Raw genomic sequence first — 24645 nt, forward strand, 5'->3', positions numbered from 1 at the left:
CGTCAGTAGTTCCAATGGAATGTTGTCTACTCCGGGGGCCTTGTTTAGACTCAGGTCTTTCAGTGCTCTGTCAAACTCTTCACGCAGTATCGTATCTCCCCTTTCATCTTCATCTACACCCTCTTCCATTCCATAATATTGTCCTCAAGTACATTGCCCTTGTATACACCCTCTATGTACTCCTACCATTTTTCTGCTTTCCCTTCTTTGATTAGAACTGGATTTCCATCTGAGCTCTTGATATTCATACAAGTGGCTCTCTTTTCTCCAAAGGTCTCTTTAATTTTCCTGTGGGCAGTATCTATCTTACCCCTAGTGAGATAAGCCTCTACAATCTTACATTTGTCCTCTAGCCATGCCTGCTTAGCCATTTTGCACTTCCTGTCCATCTCATTTTTTGAGACATTTGTATTCCTTTTTGCCTGCTTCATTTACTGCATTTTTATATTTTCTCCTTTCATCAATTAAATTCAATATTTCTTCTGTTACACAAGGACTTCTACTGGTCCTCTTCTTTTTACCTACTTGATCCTCTGCTGCCTTCATTACTTCATCCCTCAGAGCTACCCATTGTTCTTCTACTGTATTTCGTTCCTCCATTCCTGTCAATTGACCCCTTATGCTCTCCCTGAAACTCTGTACAACCTCTGGTTTTTGTCAGTTTATCCAGGTCCCATCTCCTTAAATTCCCACCTTTTTTGCAATTTCTTCAGTTTTAATCTACAGTTTATAACCAATAGACTGTGGTCAGAGTCCACATATGCCCCTGGAAATGTCTTACAATTTAAAACCTGGTTCCTAAATATCTATCTTACCATTATATAATCTATCTGATACCTTTTAGTATCTCCAGGACTCTTCCATGTATACAACCTTCTTTTATGATTCTTGAATTAAGTTATGCTCTGTGCAAAATTCTACCAGACGGCTTCCTCTTTCATTTCTTACCCCCTATCCATATGCACCTACTATGTTTCCTTCTCTCCCTTTTCCTACTCTTGAATTCCAGTCACCCATGACTATTAAATTTTCATCTCCCTTCACTACCTGAATAATTTCTTTTATCTCATCATACATTTCTTCAATTTCTTCATCATCTGCAGAGCTAGTTAGCATATAAACTTGTACTACTGTAGTAGGCGTGGGCTTTGTGTCTATCTTGGCCACAATAATGCGTTCACTATGCTGTTTGTAGTAGCTTACCCGCACTCCTATTTTTTTGTTCATTATTAAATTTACTCCTGCATTACCCCTATTTAATTTTGTGTTTATAACCCTGTATTCACCTGACTAGAAGTCTTGTTTCTCCACGCTACCGAACTTCACTAATTCCCACTATATGTAACTATATGTAACCTATCCATTTCCCTTTTTAAATTTTCTAACCTACCTGCAAGATTGAGGGATCTGACATTCCACACTCCGATCTGTAGAATGCCCGCCCGAAGTTCCGAACGGGGGACTATTTTATCCAAGAGGACGCCATCATCATTTAACCATACAGTAAAGCAAATAGGCAAGTAGGAAATTCAAATCCACCGAGATGGAAATTGGAGGTGCATGTGAGATTGTTCGGGCAACATTCAATGTCAATGTGGGGATAAAATGGTAATTGGATCCTTCTATCGATCACCAGACTCATCTACTCATGTAACCAAAAACTTTAGAGAAATCTTCAGTTCACTTGTACTTAAATGCTCCAATCATACTGTAGTCATCGGTGGAGACTTTAATCATTCACCATTTAATTGGGAAAATTACAGTTTTGTTAGTGCTTCTCTGAAAACTATATAGAGCAGATAGTTAGGAACCTGACTCATGACGGAAATATATTGGATCTAATGGCAACAAAGAGACCTCACCTCTTTGAAGATGTCCACTTTGCATCTGGTATTAGTGACCACAGGGCAGTTGTAGTAATAATGATTATCAAAGTACTAAGGATAATTAAAACAAGTAGAAATATTAATATGTTAATTAAACTAGATAAAGAATTGGTAGTATCATATAAAATGGCGAATTTCAAACTTTTAGCTCAGGACAGGAGCCTATGACTCAAGTTTAAATGAATAGCTAAGTGGATAAATACATACCCTGTAGAACTGTTCATGATGGGAGGGACCCTCTATGGTATACAGTCACTGTAAAGAAACTCCTAACAGAACTGAGATTTTGCATGATAAATTTTAAATAAAGTAGAGGGCTTTAGAGAGAGAAATGTTGAATGAAATGTGTATGTCTGTCAAGAGAGCAATAAGTAAAGCCCCCAGTAACTACTGTAGCAGAATATTGTCAAGACATTTTTCCCCAAACTCAAAGAAATTCTGGTTCTAGCAGTCCAGTCACTCATGGACAAGATAGGAACTGAAATACAGGGTAGCAAACCAAAAGCACAAATGCTTAAAGAAGGAAAAATCTGGAGGATTGTCTGAATTGAATCCTCATATGACTGAAAAAATGATTGAAATAGATATTAGTGTCTTTGGCATTGAGAAACAGCTAAAATTGTTAAAAATGAATAAAGCTCCAGAGGCTAATGGGATTCCTATCAGATTTTATGCTGAATTCGCAGCTGAGTCTGCCCCTCTTTTAACTATAATCTGCTGTAGATTCCTTGAACATAAAACTGTGTCCAGCAGTTGGAAGAAAGCATTCGTCACACCTTTTTACAAGAAGCGTAATAGAAATGATTCACAAAACTATTGTCCACTATCCTTAACATCCATTTGTTGTAGAATCTTAGAACATACTGAAAGGAATTCAAATGTAAGGAAGTATCACAAACAGAATGACCTCCTCCCTGCTAACCAGCAGGGATTCTGAAAACATAGACCGTGTGAACTGAAATTGCATTTTTCTCACATGACGTACTAAAAGCTATGGATCAAGGCAGTCAGGTAGATGCAGAATTCCTTGATTTCTGAAAAGCATTTGTCCCAGTACCATTTCTATGCTCATATGATGTATCAAGTGAAATTTGTGACTGGATTGAGGATTTTTTTGGTAGGGATGACACAGCATGATCTTGGATAGAGATTATCGACAGATCTAAAAGTAACTCTGGGTGTGTCCCAGGGATGTGTGCTGGGAATCTTGCTGTTCATATTGTATGTTTATGACCTTGCAGACAATATTTATAGTGAAACTTCCTGGCAGATTAAAACTGTGTGCCCAACCGAGACTCGAACTCGGGAGAGTGTAACAAAGGTCCCGAGTTCGAGTCTCGGTTGGGCACACAGTTTTAATCTGCCAGGAAGTTTCATATCAGCACACACTCCACTGCAGAGTGAAAATATCATTCTGGAAATGTCCCCCAGGCTGTGGCTAAGCCATGTCTCTGCAGTACACTTTCTTTCAGGAGTGCTAGTTCTGCAAGGTTCGCAGGAAAGCTTCTGTAAAGTTTGGAAGGTAGGAGACGAGATACTGGCAGAAGTAAAGCTGTGAGCACTGGGCGTGAGTCATGCTTCAGTAGCTCAGATGGTAGAGCAGTTGCCCACGAAGGCAAAGGTCCCGAGTTTGAATCTCGGTCGGGCACACAGTTTTAATCTACCAGGAAGTTTCACATTAGTGCACACTCCACTGCAGAGTGAAAATCTCATTCTGTAAATATTTATAGTATCTCATATGGTTCACAGATTAGGCATTTACGTACAATGAAGTACTGTCTAGAAGAAACTGTACAAATATTCAGTCATATATTAATAAGATTTCAAAGTGCTGCAAAGATTTACAACTTCCTTTAATGTTCAGTAATGTAAAATTGTGATTTCACAAAACAAAAAATAAAAAAAAGGTAGTGTCCTATGGTTATAATAACAATGAGTCACAATTGGAAGCGGCCAACTCATACAAATATCTGGCTATAAAACTTTGTAGGGATATGAAATAGAATGACCACATAGACTCAGTTGGGGGGTAAAACAGGTGGTAGACTTCAGTTTATTGGTAGAATGATGGTAAGCGCAATCAGTCTACAAAGGAGACTGAAATCACTTGTGTAACCCCTCCAAGAATTTTATTCAAATGTGTTGGACCCTTAACAAACAGGACTAGCAGGGCATATAAGTGGATACAAAGAAGGGCAGCAAAAATGGTAACAGGTTTCTTTGGCCCATGGGAGAGTGTCACAAAGATGAAACAACTAAAGTGGCAGACATTTCAAAATAGATGCAAACCATCCCACAAAAATGTACAAGGTGTATAACTTTGCTTCAGCTGTTTTTTCCAAAACATTTTAGGCTTTAATGAAACAAATTGGTTACACATGTATCATTCAAAGTATTTTCCATCACTACTTCCTCCCATCTTTTGGGGAGTGTATAAATCCCGCATCAAAAAAATTGTTCTTCTTTCAAAGTGATCCATGAATCAATCCAATTTGTGACTTCTTCATGAGATCGGAAGTGTTAGTCAGCCAGGCCATGCGCCGTTGATCTAAACAGGTAATAGCCAGAGGGAGCAATGTCTGGAGAATATGGCGGATGGGATAGGTCTTCCCATTTTAATGTTTCCAAGTACATTTTGACCTCTTTTGCAACGCAGGGTGGAGCACTGTCATGCTACAAAATCACTTTATCATGCCTCTCGCTGTATTGCGGCTGTTTGTCTTTTAATGCTTTGCTCAGATGCATTAACTGCATTTGATAACAAACACCTGTGATTGTTTTGCTTGGTTTTAACACCTCATAGTACATGACACCGAGCTAGTGCCACCAAATGCAGATCATAATCTTGGAGCCGTGAATATTCGGTTTGGCCGTCGGCATGGAAGCATGACCGGGATATCCCCATGATTTTTCCCATGTAGGTTTATTGTAATGAACCCATTTTTCCTTCCTGGTCACAATGTGATGCAGAAATCCCTTGCATTTTTGCCTCTGAAGCAACTGTTCACAAACACACAAATGCTGTTTAACATGTCTTGGTTTCAACTCACACGGGACCCAAGACCATTCTTTCTGAATCATGCCCATAGCCTTGAGACATTTTGAAATGGCTTGCTGTGTCACTCCCACTAATCATGCCAATTCCTCTAGAGTTTGATCCAAGTCGTCACTCAGCAATGTCTCCAATTCTGCTTCTTCGAAAACATTCTCTCTTCCACCACTATGCCAGTCTACTATTTTAAAATCACCATTCTTGAAGTGCTGAAACCACTCAAGACACATTCTTTCATTAATAGTGTTCTTACAATATGTACTTGAGAGCATTTGATGAGACTCAGCTGCTGTTTTCTTCATATTGAAACAAAACGGTAACACCTCCCGCAAATGATGAGAATTAGACTTGTAAACTGACATTTTCAATCAAGAACAATTTTATGATGCAGACACAAATCGACTAATATTTGAATGAGGTTATGTTGACTGAGGTCCAAGCTAACTGCCTGATGTCTGCGATCTGTTTCTTTCGACTGCTAATTACCGCCGCAAACGGCGGAAGTAATGTTGTACACTTTGTACTTAAAAATTTTCAGTGCTGAATCTAGGAATATATAACAACTGACTATATATCACTTCCACACGAATCATGAAGACAAGATTAGTCTAATTACAGCGTGTACAGAGGTATTTAAGCAGTCGTTCTTACCACAGTGCATATGTGAATGGAACAGGAAAAAGCCCTAGTCACTGATAACAGTGGGACATGTGCTGTACCACCCACTGCCATTGCTTGCTGAATATAGATGTATTTGTAAAATGTTGGCATGTATTTTTATTTTGTAATTTATATTGTAGAAAAATGTGTCTATTATGAAGGAATGTTGTAAATTCAAGAACAATGTGAAGCTAATTTCATGTGAAACCTGTGAGGTTTATGAGGAAACATATCTTGTAAAATATTGATGCACCATTTATGAATCTAATCATTTGTGCACAAATTGGTCTGGCAGTATGTTATATATTAGTAATGAAATGAAAAGCTAATTGTTAAAATTTCTCCACAGGTCTGTGCTGCATTGGACGGAAAATTAGTTGCTGCAACACAAAGCCAAGCAGATCACTCTATGATGGCATAGATGATTCTGCCTCTGAAACAGGTTCTTACTAATATTTCTGGAAAGAATTATGCCTAAATTTTAGCAAGTGATAGAGTAAATCTGCAAGAAGTCTGCTCTTTAACATGTAAATACTTTAAGTTTAAAGGGTACTATCCACCAAAAAGCAGAATCATTGAGTTGTCAATAGGTGCACAAAAAAGGAAGAAAACTGCTAGCTTTCAGATTTTATTCTTCAACGAGCTAGAGTACGTGAATTGAGAATTGATGGTAGTACAGAGGAATGGGAAACTATTTGGTGCAGGGACAGTGGGTTACCTGAGAGTGAAGCCAGGACAATTATGGGAGCAGAGGATGTATTGTAAGGATAGCTCCCATTTGTTTAGTTCAGAGAAGCTCTTGCTGGTGGTGGTGGTGGTGGTGGTGGTGGAGGGAAGGATCCAAAAGGCTCAGGTTGAGAGCAGTCATTGAAATTGAGCATATTCTGCTCAGCTGCATGTTGTACCACCAGGTGGTCAACTTTGTTCTCAACAACAGTTTGGCAGTGGCCAGTTGATCCCTCTCATGCAGCCTATGAGAACTCCCTTGCCCAGTACACTCAGGGCCTCATAAACACGTTCACAGATTGGCAATGCCCCTCAAACGTATTCCACTACAGATTTTCCATTTAGTACCTCCAAATACCCCCAATCTTCACACCACCCTCAAGAATCCACTACAAATGAGTGCCCCTCTCATCAGCCAGTATCATCCTGGAATGGAACAACTGAACTAGATCCTTCATCAGGCTGTAATCGTGAATTGAAATGAGCGACATCCTACCCGAGATACTTCCCACCGCTCCTAAAGTTGTGTTCTCTCTGCCACTCCCAATCCCAGTCCCTTTCCACAAGAATCATATCTCCGTGGAAGACCCAGGTGTGAAACCCGCCCAGTACACCCACCCAGCTCTTCCTATTCGACCCCTGTCACGGAGTTATCCTACCCCATCAGGGACCGAGCCACCTGTGAAGGCAGCCATGTCATTAACCAGCTCTGTTGCAGTCATTGCAGAGCTTTTATACTGGTATGACTAGCTACAAGCCACCCAACAGGATGAACAGCCATCACTAAACTGCGGCCAAGAAGAAAGTAGACCACCCTGTGGCACAACATGCGGCTGAACATAACGTGATTGATTTCCACGGGTGCTTCACTACCCGAGCCATCTGGATTCTCCCCTCCACCACTAGCTTTTATGAACCGCACAGGTGGGAGTTGTCCTTACAACACATTCTGTGCCCCCACAATTATTCCAGCCCCTGCCTGCACACACACACTTCCCACATCCTACACCCAACAGTTTCCAACCCCCTCTGTCTTGTCATTTCCTCCCCATTCTCATATCACACAGTCTTTGTTACCCATCCTCTGCCAATGCAGCCATCAGTCTTTCCCCCGCTCCTCTCCTTTTTTTCTTTTTTGTCCCCCTCCTCCCTGCCCCACAACCTCCTGATGCTGTGCCTGTTAGCATTGTAGTCCCTGCATACTCTGTCAGAGACCATTTATGTCTCTCCCAATGCATACAGTACTATACCTTCCCCTTCCCTGCTCCGTCTAGATTACTGCTTGCATCCCACATGACATTTGCATTCTGGCGCAATGCATGAGGTGAGCTTGATTTTGTGTATGAATGGTGTGTTTCTTTTCTTTTGCTGATGAAGGCTGTGGCCGAAAGGTTTGTGTGAGTGTCTTTTAATTGTCCCTGTATGCAACTTAATGTGTCTTCTTTACAGTAAGTAGTAATATATCTTGTCCTGCAGTGTTTATTTTCCTACCTGGAGTTTCTATTGTTTGAATTTTATGATAATTGCTCTTTCAATATACTGCTGTGATTTTTCTCTTGAACTGTATGCCCCTGTACTTTCTGCTATATTTAAGAAATGATTATTAAATAAATTTGCTAGCTGTGATTCATCATTTACATCCTTTCCATTTAGTCCAATAGTGATGTTATCCTGTTCTGTGGCTGGTTGTCCTATCTCTCATTTCACTGCATTCCATATAGCCTGAAGTCTGTTGTCAGAATTACCAACCTATGACAGTATGCGTACTTCCTTGATTTTTTTAATAACTTTTCTTAGTAATTTTGAGTAGTTTTTGTAGTGTGCAACTACTGCAGTATCTCTACTTGTTCTTGCCAACAGATAACATTTCCCTTTTCCCCTGACACCACACACAGATCAACACTATATTCACGATGGCTACTGATTGTTACACAGCTAACGTGGAGCCATGTAAAAAGTGCACAATCAGTAGTCAGGAGATTCAGGCTCAAATTCTTTATTTTCTGTTCACCACCTGAGGTGGATTAGGCATTTTACATTGATAGCATATGACATTTTCCTTCAATACCTTAGAATTAAATGAGCATTACATATTCCAAATACAACCTAGAAATGATAGGATAAACAATAAAATAATAAATATACTGAAGCACCAAAGAAACTGGTATAGTTATACATATTCAAATACAGAGATATGTAAACAGGCAGAATATGGCACTGCAGTCAGCAATGCCTTTATAAGACCATAAGTGTCTAGCGCAGTTGTTAGATTGGTTACTGCTGCTACAGTGGCAGGTTATCGAGACTTAAGTGAGTTTGAATATGGTATTATAGTCAGTGCATGAGTGGTAGGCCACAGCATCTCTGAGGTAGCGATGAAGTGGGGATTTTCCTGTACGACCATTTCACGAGTGTCCAGTGAATATCAGGTATCCGGTAAAACATCAAATATACAACACTGCTGCAGCCAGAAAAAGATCTTGCAAGAATGGGACCAATAATGACTGAATAGAACCATTCAACATGACACAAGTGCAACCCTTCCCCAAATAGCTGCGATTTCAATGCTGGGCATCAACAAATGTCTGCATGTGAACGATTCAACAAAATGTCATCGATATGGACTTTAGGAGCTGAAGGCCCACTCATGTACCCTGGATGACTACATGACACAATGATTTATGCCTCACCTGGACCCGTCAACACTGACATTGGACTGTTGATGACCGGAAACATGATGCTGGTCGGACGAGTCTCGTTTCAAACTATCGAGTGGGTGGACATGTACGAGTATGGAGACAATATCATGAATCCATGGACCCTGCATGTGAGCTGGTGAAGGTTCTGGTGTGGGGCATGTGCAGTTGAAGCTATATGGGACCCTTGATACACCTAGGTATGACTGTGACAGGTGACTTGTACATACGCACCCTGTCTGATCACTTGCATCAAGTCATGTCCTTTGTGCATTCCGATGGACTTGGCAATTCCAGCAGGACAATGTGACACATATACATCCAGAATTGCTACCAGAGTGGCTCCAGGAACATTCTTATAGTTTAAACACTTCCAATGGCCATATTCACCCCGTCATACTCTTACAGATTTGTGGACAGCCCTGCATGATTCATGGTGTCAGTTCCCTCCAGCATTACTTCAGACATTATTGCAGTCCATGCCATGTCATGTTGCAGCACTTCCGCATGCTCGCAGGAGCCCTAAACAATATTAGGCAAGTGTACCAGTTTCTTTGGCTCTCCAGCGTAAATACAGTCAATGGTGTGACATAACGAAAATCTTAAAAATTAATGCCAGCTGATTTTAGACTCATGAATTCAATTGTATCATAAAAAGGTTTAATAAGTAAAATGCTTAGTAGCTTGCTTCTGAAGCTACTTATGTGAGCTGACCAAGCAGAAAATGGAAGTTTATTAAATATTCTTAAGCCATTGGTTAGATGGGAATTCCCTGTACTTACCAGCCTGCGCCTTGGTACATATAATTTTATTTTGAATCTAGTGTTACAGTGCTATATGTTTTCACTCATTTTGAAATCTGCTACACTGTGTTCATGTACAGTCCCATGACACATATGTAGAGATTAATGACTGTTAATATGTGGAACGGTATAAACAATGGCCGGCAGTGTTCTGGTCTCACCAGCATGACTCATTGCCCTTCCCACCTTCTGTTGAAGTTTTAGAATTTCACTGATGTGAGGAGAATGCCCCCAATTCAGCAGTCCATACTCTTTATGTGTGACTGAAAGAGCCCAAAATAAATAACTCTTAAATATTCTTTTGTTTCTAAGCCTCTCAGGTTCCACAATAAACAAGTCTCTTGAGGTAATTTTGTTCCAGTGTGGTTGATATGTGTTTTCTATGTTAACTTAGAGTCTACATGAATTCCTAAAATTTTAACCACCTTCAACTCTACCTCTTTTTACAATACTAGTATAATCTGCTGTTTTTCAACAGGTCTGCATAGCAGTGTATTTGATGAGAACCAATTTAGTGCTGCTTCAATGCCATCTGGTATTATATATTGCAGAACTAATGTGTTCTCATGCTCAGCTAGTAAATTTGTGTCCTCAGCATAACAAGTAACAGTATTAAGAACACACTGAAGAAATCATTGACTGCAATTATGAAAAAGAAGGGCCCAAGGACAGAATGTTATGGGATCCCTGATTTAACTTCTTGCACATGTGACTGCCTGTTTCTGACAGATACAAACTGTTTGCTATTGGTTAGGTATGGTACAATTACTGCCAGTGCAGAGCCTTGTACACCATATATTTGAGTTTAGCAAGTAAGATATCATGAGAAATACAGCCAAATGCCTTACTTAAATCACACAAAAGAAGTGTAGCTTTCTTTTTATTCTCAAAGGCTATTATTACGTCATTCACAATTGAGAGAAAGGCAGTAGTTGTACCCACTGTAATCCTCCCCTTCCTTCCTATTTCCTGCTATTGTCCACAATAAGAAAAGTCTTTCCTGAAGATTTGATAGCAGTAAGATTACAATAATGCCAAGTAAACTAAAGAGTTGGCTCCAGTTCTTCTTGCCTTGGACTGTGATTCTTGAAGCTGAAATTTTCACATTTTAGGTCCTCATGGCTGAACTGACCTAAATAATTTTGAAGATTGTTACTTCCAGATTTTCGTTTCTACATTAGTATACTTTTGTCATATTTTAGTATATCATACAGTCCTTTGAATTTTCACAGTAACAAAGCTGAAATTACATTGTTCGCCCAAAATACAAAAACATGACTGATCACATCACTAACCACTCTTCATGTTGTGGTGATAATGACATTCCAAAGGGTTCACAGTTTTTCTTGACAAATAAATTTCTATCAATTTCAATTATTATTTCTTAAATGAATCTAGAAATAAATATAATAAACAGTACTAGATTGTGTAATTAATAATAGAAATTTTAAGTGTGCCAAATAATTCTTAATTTCAAATGTTTCTAAAAAAAATAATTTTAACTGTGCAGTAGCCACCAGAAGGATCGCGGGAGGCGCACATTGGCACAGCGCATCATGGACAATAATTGCCGCAAGTAAAGTCCCGTCCACCAGAGGGCACGCAAGAATTTGGCCGCGCCCTCTGCCAGCAGAACAACAACAACTCAGGCAGCATGGGTCGTGCCCAGTCATTTCACATCGGGCATGTCTAGCAGACAGTTCCCGGTATACACTATGTGAAGTGGGACAGAAAACGTGAATCGAGTTACTACGCAATTGGTGACGAGTAGGGTCATTCTTTCACATGTTGTGTCGTCATCGTTCCGGTTTCGCAGCTTATCCACGGCATGGAGGATTTAGTGTGGGTTTTGGTTGAGCAGCAGACGGAGCTCATGGCAACCATGAAACAAGTGCTTCCGGCATTGCTCTCCACGCAGTCTGCTCCAGCACCGTTCCCTCCTCCCTTTCCCCCCTATGACGAGACAGCAGAGGATTGGGACGCATATGAACATTGCCTTTGGCAGCATTTCCAGGCGTTTCATGTTGCCGATGCAGAGGTATGCCATGCTCTTTTCTTGTCTTGTTGTCTTGGATATCTCCCTCACTGTATCAAGTTTTGCGGCAGCTCACGCTGTTGCAGGAACCCTCGTCCATGTCTTTTGATGCATTGTGTTCGTTGCTGCCTTCATATTATCGCCGCCGCACAAATGTGGCGGCTAGGGTCGAGTTCTAACAGTGCAAGAAGCAGCCCCACCAGTCTTACCGGGAGTGGGCCGCTACCCTGCGCGGTCTTAGTCGCAAGCGTCATTCTGTCACGGAGCAGTAGCGAGAGTCGTATGCCCACGTTATGGTGCGCGACGTCATTGTTCGTTTGGCCCCTGATAGGGAGGTACAGCAATGGGTCCTGCAGTTGGAAGACCCTTCCCTCGAGGAAGTCCTGTCCATTGCTCAATCGTATGAAGTCTCTCACACCGCAGGTCAACAGTTGGAAGCGTGGTGCGACGTCGCGGCGGTTCAGGGCGGCGCGGCCGCGTCCACTGCATCCGGGGTGGACGACGTGCGAGCGGTACAATCCGGCCGTTACGGCCGCTCCCGCACGGCGCGTAAACAGAGTTCTGGCCGTCGGCCCCTGTTACCGTCCTGTGCGCCGTGCTATATACATCATGATCGGTCGGAGTGCCCCCAGCATTGGGCCGTTTGTCACAAATGTAATAAAATTGGACACATTGCTAAAGTTTGCCGCTCAGCCTCAAAAGAATTGAAGGAAGCAGGTACAGAGGACGTGGACATTCACATTCAGCAAGTTTCATCAGGCCAGGCTCCCGACGCATCGGCACACAAACTCTTTATCGAGGTGTCCGTTCGGTTGCACCGATTACACCTGCAAGTAGATACGGGCACAGCAGTTTCCTTGTTGAATGCACAAACTTACTCCGACCTTGGGTCTCCCCCATTGTCACCAGTTTACCAGCGTCTAAGTGGTTATGGTAAACAGTTCATTCCCATACTGGGTCAATTTGCTAACGATGTTACTTACATATCAGTCACTCGGCCTCTTACTTTCATTGTTGTCAGTGGTGTGAACTCCGCTAACGTTTTTGGATTCGATGCCTTTCAAGCATTCTGTTTATCTATCGCAGACACCATACAGTTGGTCTCCGACAACGTTCCCTATCAATCATTTGAATCATTGATCTCTGACTTTCAGGATATCTTTGAGCAGGGCCTAGGACATGTTTCAGACTTTGAAGCTCACTTAACGTTGAAGGCGTCGGCTTTTCTATGCGCGAGGCAGATCCCATTGGCTCTCTGCCCTCAGGTAAAAGCAGAGCTCAACTGGCTGACAGCCCTCGGAATCGTTCTTCCCATTTCTTCTAGTGAGTGGGCTTTGCCCTTCGTTATTGTCAGGAAACCCTCGGGAAAATCACGTCTTTTGGCGATTTCAAGGCCACCATTAATTCCCAATTGGTGGTAGACACCTATCCCTTGCCTCGTTCTGATGAATAGTTCTCCGCCATGGTGGGAGGCCGATATTTTTCGAAAATCGATCTTTCGGAGGCTTATCATCAGATACCACTTGATGAGGACTCCAAATGGCTGGCAGTCGTCAACACCCCGTTTGGCCTTTACCAACACCAGCAGTTGGCCTTCGGAATATCCAGTGCCTCGGCGATATTTCAGCATTATCTTGAGCATGTCACGTCGACAATCTCTTATTCTATTAATTACCTGGACAACATAATTGTCACAGGCCACAGCACGAAGGAACACTTAGACAACCTTCGAACCTCCTTTCTCAAATTCAGGTCCGTGGGCCTGCGTTGCAACCTGCGTAAGTCGAACTTCTTCCAACCGTCCATTGGGTATGTGGGCTACACCATCTCTCGGCACGGCATCCAGCCGGAAGTTTGGTCCGAGGTGTTGTCGACCTTTCACGGCCCGCTTCACTGAAGGAGTTACTAGCTTTTTTAGGCAAGATTGCCTATTACCTCCGGATCATTCCCAGGGCTTACACCATAGCCCACCCCCTGTACTGCCTTCTGCACAAGGGTGTTCCTTTTGATTGGTCGCCTGCATGCGAGCGAGCGTTCACCTCGTTGAAGGGCCTCCTCACGTCAGCGCCTTGTTTCTCTACTTTTGACCCCAATAAGCCGTTGGTCCTGGCTACAGATGCTTCACAGTATGGAGTGGGGGCGGTCCTGGCCCATCGCAATACGGATGGCTCTGAGCAGCCACTGGTGTTTGCATCTAAAACTCTTAGTCCCGCACAGGCGCATTACTCCCAAGTGGAAAAAGAGGCTTTGGCCATTGTCTACGCTGTTACCAAGTTTTACCCTTATTTGTATGGCCCGAAGTTTCAGTTAATCATTGACCATGAGCCATTAATATCGTTATTTGGCCCCGCCTCTCAGATCTCGGATAGGGCGGCCCACAGACTTCAGCGCTGGGCCTTGTTCCTCCCTAACTACCATTATGACATTCATTTTCACCCTACCGGACAGCATGCCAACGCTGGCGCGCTTTCCCATCTTCCAGTGGGCACGGATCCTAAGTTCGATCAGGAGGAGATTATGTGTTTTCATTTGGATGTGGCGTCCTGCCAAGCGGTTGATGGCTTCCCTATCACTAGTTCTAGAGTTGCCAGGGAAACGGCAGCTGACCCAGTTCTCCGGCAAGTAGTTTGCTTTGTTCAGCAGGGGTGGTCGTCCTGACCTCCAGGCTGGTCCTCGGACCCTCTTCGTAATTATTTTGTTCTACGAGACCGCTTCTCAGTCTTGGAAGGAGTTCTCCTTCTGGCTACCGATGATACAGCTCCTCGTGTGGTTGTTCCTGCAAGTTTGTGAAGGGAGGTCCTCACGTTATTACATGAGGGGCACTGGGGTGTTTCCCATACTAAAAACTTGGCTCACAGACATGTGTACTGGCCCGGTATTGACAGAGAAATTGAGCACTTTGCGGCCGCCATTTCCTAGTGTGTGAGCCAACAGGCATCTCCCAGGTCAGCGTACTCTTCGTGGCCACCTGCAACCCAGGCATGGGAATGTGTTTACATAGATTTTGCGGGCCCGTTTCTCAATGGCTTTTGGCTCATTGTCATTGATGCTTATTCCCGATTCCCATATGTGGTTCACTGCTCCTCAACCACTTCAGAAGTTGCAACCCAGGCACTAGCAAAAATCTTTTCTGTGGAAGGTCTGCCAGTCACCCTGGTATCGGACAAAGGACCTCAGTTTATTTCACAGACCTTCCAGGATTTTTGTAGGCACTTCGGTATTCGGCACATTTGCACTCCCCCCTTTCATCCACAATCAAATGGGGAAGCCGTGCACATGGTGTGCACATTTAAGATGCAGATGAAAAAGTATGTGCACAAATTTCCTGTGCTGGAGGCATAGACGTGTCTCCTGACGGCATACCGGACCACACTGATGGGAGAACGCATCCCCGCAGAGATCCTCCACGGGCGCCAACCTAGGACTCTGCTGCACCTCCTCCAGCCCGGTCCTCGCCAGTCTTTGCAAAACGGGGTACCTGGCTTTCCACCGGGTACGTCGGTCTGGGCACGTAGGTTTGGTCACAATCCATGTTGGATACCGGCGGTGGTCCTGCGCCACAATGGCCACCGGCTCTATACCTTGGAGGCAGGGGACCGTGAGGTATGTCGTCACCAAAATCAGCTACGTCCACATTTGGGCACCCACCCTCCGACCCCTCGGGTGCCGGCTTCCCCATTGCCGGCACCCGTGTTGTTTTCTCAGGGTACGCTACCACCCCTCCCACCTGTGACTCCGCCTCACTGCGATGGTTCTCAGCCATGGCAGCCTCCAGTAGCTCCAGCACAGGCATCGCCATCGTTAGGGATGCCCCGGTGAGAGCTGCCCCCCCTCCCGTGCCCGGTTTCCCAGGAGGCTGGTTCACCTGTGGTCGTCCCTTCCCCATTGTCCCCACCACTGAGTCTTGCCCCTCCCGAGATGAACCGGGATCTGGAGTTCGACAGCTTCTCGCCCGTTCTGTCCCGGGTTCCGGTGGCGGGATGACGGGGGCCTCTTTGTGTGGGTCACTTCCAGCTGTACTCGAAGGTTCTGGCTCGAGGGTTGGCAGGTCCCCCTGACTCCAGCCTTCCAATGGATGTGGAGGTCATCACTACTGCACGACACTCCACCTTCCGACGCAGTGGATCACAGTGGCTACACCCCCGGAAGGAGGAGTGCAGTAGCCACCTGAAAGGTCGTGGGAGGCGCACATCAGCATAGCGCATCATGAACAGTAGTTGCCTCTAGTAAAGTCCCATCCACCAGAGGGCACGCAAGAATTCGGCCACGGCCTCTGCCGGCAGAACAACAACAACTCGGGCAGCACAGGCCATGCCCAGTCAGTTCACATTGTGCATGCCTGGCAGACAGTTCCCGGTATACACTATGTGAAGTGTGACGGAAAATGTGAATTGTGTTACTACAAACTGTACATTCAGAGCTAGCACTGAATGATTGTATCATCAGAAATAAAGTAATTCCTTTTCATAAATTTTAGCTTGATATATAACATACTGTGTATAAAGCTATATGGAAGTTTTCAGAAAAGAAGCTGAGATAATATTGATTTGCCCAATATTCGAAAAATAACATTTGTTTTAACAACTACTGTTGAGGAAAAGTGGTGATAGAGGAGGATGTCCCATTACACCATGTCACCTTTTCCTTAGCATTGGCACCTGTGTTAGAGGGGAGTCCATCAGTTTTGTTGTGGTTACATCCAAGGAATTTTGGATCATGGTCTGCAAGTGCCCCACCAACTATACTGATAGTGTACAAATCCCTTTCAAAGTTGTTACTTATACATGCTCCATCATGTGTGGCATTTCTGTTGCTGCAATATACAGGATGAGTCAAAAAGGACTTTACAGTTTTTGAATGATATAGAAACTGATCATGTAATCACAGTTATGACCACATCATCTAATAAATGGTCACCTCTCAGATCATTTAGGCCAAACACTAATGTTAAAATGTAATACCAAATTCAAAGAAAAATGTATGAGCACAGGTGAATATTACCTGCAAACAACATTGCAACATTAGGTCACAATTTAAGCCAGAAATCATGGGAATCAGTTATGACTACCATTGGGGTCAACAACAATGGAACATGTTCACGGCAATTATGACAGAGCACTTAAATAGAGATGTGCTGTTTAAAAAAGTAAGTAGACAGAAAAATCAATATTCAAAATCAAAACCTGTGCCATTAGATTTTGAAACAAAAGATCTGAAAGAAAAAATGGAAAACATGAATACCTTACACAGACTGACTAACTCAGAGTTACATAAAGAACTCTGCACCATCCAGATCCCTCCCCGCAGTATCAGCTTGTCTGAACTGTGTGAACGAGAATTGTCCTGAGAGCACATCCCTTCTTCCTGCAGTTCTCTTGGCCCCAGTCTCTGCTAGCTGCCTGCCCCACACCAACCTTCACCCTGCACTAGACCCCTGATCTGTCTCGTCCTGCACCCATGCCTTCTTCTCCCCCGGCTACCCCTTCCTCTGCTCTATCACCCTCTCTCTGTTCTGTCACCATCATTGTCATAGTGTGGTGCATGAACTCACCAGCACCAGTGTCCATGTTGCATCCCTATTCCATGCTTCTGCTGCATCTCCCCTCCACATTCTTGCACCTGTCATATGCCTTCCTTCCATCCTTTAGCAACCCTTCCATCATGCTCTTATCCTCCTTTCTCCCCTCGCCCACTTCGCCAGACACAACCTCTCACCCCAGTCGTGCTGCAGAGCTGCATTTTCAGAAAGCTGTATTGTGCCAGTGCAACGTAGCTGTAAAGGTGTGTGTGTGTGTGTGTGTGTGTGTGTGTGTGTGTGTGTGTGTGTGGCATGTATGTGCAGGCTCAGAGGTGGTTTTGATGTCAGCGCAGTAATGCAAGTCAAGTGTCTACTTACTTCATGGACTGTTTTTCCTTCTGTAGCTTTTTGATTATATGTGAGTGTGACTGTGTACTCAGGCTTGAAAAGGAATTGCCTGAAATTTAGCAAAGTTCTCAGTTTTGGATGACTCAACAGATCTATGGTTTAGTGAGGTGTTACCTTAACTCCATGGGTAGCAACATATTTACAAACTACAAACAAGGAATGATGCCGTAACACTACTTAATTTTTTATTTTTTTTTTCAGACACACTTTGCGGTGCAGAGCAAGAGGCAGTTGAATCAGCAACTGCAGAAGACATAACGCTGACAAAAGAAATAGCCCCATGTAAGTTATTACCTGTCATTGTTCACTAACACACATGTTTAAACAGTACACTAACGATATATTTGGAAAAAAGTATATGACACTGTTTTAATCATATCAGTCTTTCACATGTCTTATATAATACTGCAATTCTTATATTCACCATTTAGTATTTTCATATGACATACAACCAACGCTTGCTGTCATATGGACTTCAGTTCTTCTTGTATTACAATATTTATCTTCTGATACTGCGACTGTCAAAGATTTTAATTACCATGAGGGTAAAGTGAAAATACTCAGCACAGCACTGAGATGGTTTTGGTGTCAGCACAGTAATGCGAGTGAAGTATCTACTTGCTCCATAGAATGTTTTTTCTTATGTGGCTTTTTGATACACATGTTTGGTGTGGACTGGAACACTGTACCATCATAAAATACCTTTTTTACATTTTATCACTAATAGAAATTCGTGACAATTGATAATTATACAGGGTGTTCAAAAAGTCAGTATAAATTTGAAAACTTAATAAACACAATAATGTAGGTAGAGAGGTAAAAATTGACACACTTGCTTGGAATGACATGGGGTTTAATTAGAACAAAAAAAAATCACAATATGTCCAACAGATGGCGCTGGACAGCAAAACGTCAGTGACTGCGCATGACAATCATGCATAAAAGGAGCTGTAATGACAGAGAGAATCAGATGCGCCAGCAGTCGCAGCATCTTGACGTTACCTGAAAAGGCACTTTTAGTGAAGCTGTATTATCAGAATGGGGAATGTGCTATTTCAGCGTTATGATCCTATCGCCATAGGAAGGGGATTCGAAAGGGTGAAGGTCCGTTGACAAATGCAGCTGTGGTGTGAATGATTTTGAAGTTCGAAGCCATATGTTGTTTAGACGATAGACCCCATAGTGGCCGACTGAGCACTAGGCATGATGCTGCTGAGACAGTTCAGCAAGAAATGGAGACTGTAGCGGGTTCGTCTATGTGTGGGGAAGTCAGCACTCATGCAGTCGCTCGTCACACTGTCATTCCATACACTACTGTTTGGTTGGCACTGAGGCGTACCCTCCGATGCTATCCATACAAAATCCATCAGCATCATGAACTGGCACCTGGCGATTTAGTGAAGCGGAGGGCATTTGGGGTGTGGGCATTTCAAAAGATGGCAGAAGATGACGATTGGTTGGGTAATGTGTTGTGGGCCGACGAAGCTCATTTCATGCTCCGATGGTCTGTCAACGGCCACAACTGCAGGATTTGGGCTACCGTAAATCCTAGAACTGTCATGGAAACTCTATTGCACGACGAGAAAGTCATGGTATGGGTTGAATTTACCACGTCTACCATTATCAGCCTTTTTTTCTTCGAGGAAATGTGTGAAACTGGTTTTGTAACTGCTACCATGACGGGTGAGAGGTACGCCGATATGTTACAGAATCGCATCATTATCAGCCTGGCTGATAAACACCTGCTGGAACGTACGATGTTTATGCAGAATGGCGCTCCACCCCATTTTGCTACATGCGTGAAAGATCTCTTGCGCGTGTCGTTTAGTGATGATTGTGTGCTTAGCCGTCACTTTCGTCATGCTTGGTCTCCCAGGTCCCCAGACCTCAGACCATTCGAGTATTGGCTTTGGGGTTACCTGAAGTCGCAAGTATATCATGATTGGCTGACATCTCTAGGGATGCTGAAAGACAACATCCGACACCAATGCCTCACCATAACTCTGGACATGCTTTACAGTGCTGTTCACAACATTATTCCTTGATTACAGCTATTGTTGAGGAATGATGGTGGACATGTTGAGCATTTCCTGTAAAGAACACCATCTTTGCTTTGTCTTACTAAGTTATGCTAATTATTGCTACTCTGATCAGATGAAGCGCCATCTGTCAACATTTTTTGAACTTTTGTATTTTTTTGGTTCTAATAAAACCTCATGTCACTCCAAGCATGTGTGTCAATTTGTACCTCTCTATCATTATTCCGTGATTTATTCAGTTTTCAAATTTATACTGACTTTTTGAAAATTCGGTACATAGAAATTGCTAGTAGGCCACTACAGAAGTAGAAAAGTCACACATGTAGTACAATACCAGTGATAATGTATAAGAAACAGCAGGCTAGTTATTGACATTACCATATTGTAGTTGATAAATTACTTTCTCATAGAATAGGTATGTGACTAACCATTGATTCAATGTTCCTTTGAAGGTTTGTTCTGATAAATCTTGTACAGTTTATGGAAGCTTATTAAATAATTTGTGCTGTGTGAGTCCATAATTGCTACATGATCTGTTCTGTCTGCAGTATGGAGTATAAATGCATCTATTGCTTCTTGTGTAGTAACAAGTACATTTCCTCTGCATTTTGCTTCTGGTAGCTTCCTTTTTGTGTAAATTTAAACATAGTACATTTACAAGATTTTATGTATATGATTTTTGGTTCACAAAGCACAGTTTTATAATGCGCCTTGTATGAAGAGCCAATAATTACACTAATAGCTTTCTTCTGTGATGTTAAGATGTCATGCACACAACTAGAGTTTACCCATAAAATTGTGCTGCATAATATTATTCTCTGAAAAAATGAAAAATAAGATGTTCTAAAACTTATTTCAGGTACACAGTCCATAAGTCATGTTAACAAATAAGCTGCTCTCAATAACTTACCACTAATATATTGCATATGTTGGCCCCAGAATAATTTACCATCTAAATATACCCATAAAACCTTAACATAGCATTGATCTTCTGATGGAAGATAAAAATCCCACTTCCCAAGAGATAAGTGGGATTTTAGCCACATATGTACTAGCTCTCTGCAGCAGGGTATTTTCCCAGATAGACTGAAGTATGCCATTGTTAAACCACTGCATAAAAAAGGGGATATGTCTGATGTCAACAACTACCGCCACTATCTCTCTTCTGACTGCCTTATCCTAAATTCTTGAAAAAGTAATGTATTGTACTGTAGATTCACACCTTTGTAAAAATAAAATTTTAACAAAATGTCAGTTTGGTTTCCAGAAAGGTTTATCAACAAAAAATGCTATATATACTTTCACTAATGAAATATTAAATGCTCTGAGTAGCCGGAAGTCACCCTTTGGGATTTATTGTGATTTCTCAAAGGCTTTTGATTGTGTAAATCATTGCATTATTGTGTAAATCATGGCATACTTCTAGATAAGTGCAAGCACTATGGTATGAATGGCACAGTGCTCAAATGGTTTAAATCATACCTAACTGGAAGAGTGCAGAAAGTTGTTAACTGATCGCCATACTTTTAGTTACTTCCAGAGAACAATTACTAATCCACATGTACACGCCATAATATGTTTGGCTTAAGCTCATTAAACTATCAAAGTAACTTATTTTACGCACAACTTTGGCTGAATAAACCATGTTCCTGTAACGAAACAGCAAGAAAAGGCATGAGTTGTGCAAAGTGTAAGAGGAAATTGCACTATTATTGCATTACTCAAGTGTAAATACAATGAATAGAGTGAAAAACTGGAAATGCAGTGATTGTTTTCATACTGAATGTGAATGTAAGAGCGCAGCAACGAAAATGCTGACCTTTGCTCCTGAGAGTCAGTTAGTGAGCAGGAGACCCAAAATATTTGTTGCCTCTGATAGACATGGCAGAGACTGTGCAAGAAACATTTTAAACTTAGCTTCAGATAAATATGATGTTGAAGGGAAGATGATACCAGGTGCCTCCACTAGTTCAATATTTAAAAAATGCAACTGGTGAAAGAACAGGGACATATTGTGTTTTGTAATTTCCCTGTCACACAAGTTTTAAGGTTAATTGATTTATAGTCTTTGGAATGGCTGTGTACTGATAATGCAGGGAAAACTGCCCAAGCATCCTATTGGTTAAAAGCAAATGGATTCTTGCCGAATGAAACCAAACACAGCAGGTGGTTTTCAGTTTAAAAGACAGATTAGATTAGATTATATTAGATTAGTACTTGTTCCATAGATCATGAATACGACACTGTGTAATGATGTGGAACATATTACATTACACAAAATATTACATGACTTTTTTTATGTGTGTGTGTGAGGGGGGGGGGGTGGAAATTACCCCCTTACTATATCCAAAACTTCATCTCGTCAGTAGGAGTTGCCATTCTTTTAATTTCCTTTTAAATGCCATATGGCTATCTGTCAGACTTTTGATGCTATTAGGTAAGTGGCAGCATTATTTATGCCCTTCTGAGCCAAAGTTAGATTTAACCTCAAGTAGTGAAGATCATCCTTTCTCCTAGTGTTGTAGCCATGTACACTGCTATTACTTTTGAATTCGTTTGGATTGTTAATAACAAATTTCGTAAGTGAACATATATATTGTGAGGCTACAGTGAAGATGCCTAGCTCTGTGTGTGTGGAGAGGGCAATTACTCAAGAAATAAACATACCCAAGAGATCAGTACAAAAGTTAGAAGAAGCAGAAAATTCTGTAGGAAAGAAGACACCCTATAAGAAGAGAAACCTACTTTCAAAAAGAAGAATAGCAATTCAAGCTCAAGGAGTGAGAATGCCAACAGGTGGAATATGGCAGTCAACCTGAAGAAAGAAACCAGAACCAAGGGACCAGGATTTTTGGTGGGACCAGCGGTGGTTTCACAGAAGAAAGCAGTTAACTAAGTGAGTCATCAATTGGATGAACAGGTATATGACTATTATAACACAGATGATCACACTGCATCAAGATTAAAGACATTAACTGAACCTACAACTTAAAATATAGAGTCAAATTGCTCCCAGAGGAATACTGACAAACAAACTCCTCACTTTTTTTACAAGTTAACATACGTTGCATTAGAAATAGGATTTTAGCATTAGAACATACACTACTGGCCATTAAAATTGCTACACCAAGAAGAAATGCAGATGATAAATGGGTATTCATTGGACAAATATATTATACTAGAACTGACATGTGATTACATTTTCACGCAATTTTGGTGCATAGATCCTGAGAAATCAGTACCCAGAACAACCACCTCTGGCCGTAATAACGGCCGTGATACGCCTGTGTATTGAGTCAAACACAGCTTGGATGACGTGTCCAGGTACAGCTGCCCATTCAGCTTCAACACGATACCACAGTTCATCAGGAGTAGTGACTGGCGTATTGTGATGAGCCAGTCTCTCGGCCACCATTGACCAGACGTTTTCAATTGGTGAGACATCTGGAGAATGTGCTGGCCAGAGCAGCTGTTGAACATTTTCTGTGTCCAGAAAGGCCCATACAGGACCTGCAACATTTGGTCATGCATTATCCTGCTGAAATGTAGGGTTTCGCAGGGATCGAATGAAGGGTCTAGCCATGGGTCGTAACACATCTGAAATGTAACATCCACTGTTCAAAGTACTGTCAATGCGAACAAGAGGTGACTGAGAAGTGTAACTAATGGCATTCCATACCATCACACCAGGTGATACGCCAGTATGGCAATGACGAATACATGCTTCCAATATGCATTCACCGCGATGTCGCCAAACATGGATGTGACCATCATGATGCTGTAAACAGAACCTGGATTCATCCGAAAAAATTATGTTTTGTCATTCCTGCACCCAGTTTCATCGTTGAGTACACCATCACAGGCACTCCTGTCTGTGATGCAGCATCAAGGGTAACCACAGCCACGGTCTCCGAGCTGATAGTCCATGCTGCTGCAAACGTCGTCGAATTGTTTGTGCAGATGGTTGTTGTCTTGCAAACGTCCCCATCTGTTGACTCAGGGATAGAGACATAGCTGCACAATCCATTACAGCCATGCGGATAAGATGCCTGTCATCTCAACTGCTAGTGATACGAGGCCATTGGGATCCAACACGGCATTCCGTATTACCCTCCTGAACCTACCAGTTCCATATTCTGCTAACAATCATTGGATCTCAACCAACGCGAGCAGCAATGTCGCGATACGATCAATCGCAATTGCGATAGGCTACAATTTGACCTTTATCAAAGTCGGAAACACGATGGAATACATTTCTCCTCCTTACACGAGGCATCACAACAACGTTTCACCAGGCAACACTGGTCAACTGCTGTTTGTGTATGAAAAATCGGTTGGAAACTTTCCTGATTTCAGCACGTTGTAGGTGTCGCCACTGTCGCCAACCTTGTGTGAATGCTCTGAAAAGCTAATCATTTGCATATCACAGCATCTTCTTCCTGTCGGTTAAATTTCACATCTGTAGCACGTCATCTTCGTGGTGTAGCAATTTTAATGGCCAGTAGTGTATATGTAACACCGAGCATGTAGATGTTATATGTGTATCTGAGCACTGGTTAACCCAAGAACAAGTAAATATATATGTAGAAAACAGAGAAAGAATGGCGGGGCTGGAATTGATGTATCTATGCTGTACTCAAAACTAGATGGGGGGGTTTAGTTGTGTAAAACTAATGAATGAAAATATAGTGGTAGTTAGTATACATAGGTCGCCAGATGGTGATGTAAATTTGTTTACTGAAAAATGTGAATTAATAGTTAAAAAGATATTGAAGAGTAAGACAAGAATTGCTATCTGTGGTGATTTCAACATAGGAATGGC

General features: G+C 42.3%; 1 protein-coding gene across 3 annotated transcripts in view; it reads left to right on the top strand.

Moving 5' to 3' along the window:
* The window catches only part of LOC126267437 (sodium/potassium/calcium exchanger 3-like), a 292258-nt gene that overhangs the window by 217163 nt on the left and 50450 nt on the right, over window positions 1-24645 (top strand). For all 3 annotated transcript variants that reach the window (XM_049972698.1, XM_049972697.1, XM_049972699.1), the window contains 2 exons: window positions 5948-6040; window positions 17986-18066. In XM_049972698.1, coding sequence (XP_049828655.1) covers window positions 5948-6040; window positions 17986-18066 — 174 coding nt within the window. The remainder of the gene's footprint in view (window positions 1-5947; window positions 6041-17985; window positions 18067-24645) is intronic.

Source organism: Schistocerca gregaria, chromosome 4, assembly GCF_023897955.1.
Source record: "Schistocerca gregaria isolate iqSchGreg1 chromosome 4, iqSchGreg1.2, whole genome shotgun sequence".
NCBI lineage: Eukaryota > Metazoa > Arthropoda > Insecta > Orthoptera > Acrididae > Schistocerca > Schistocerca gregaria.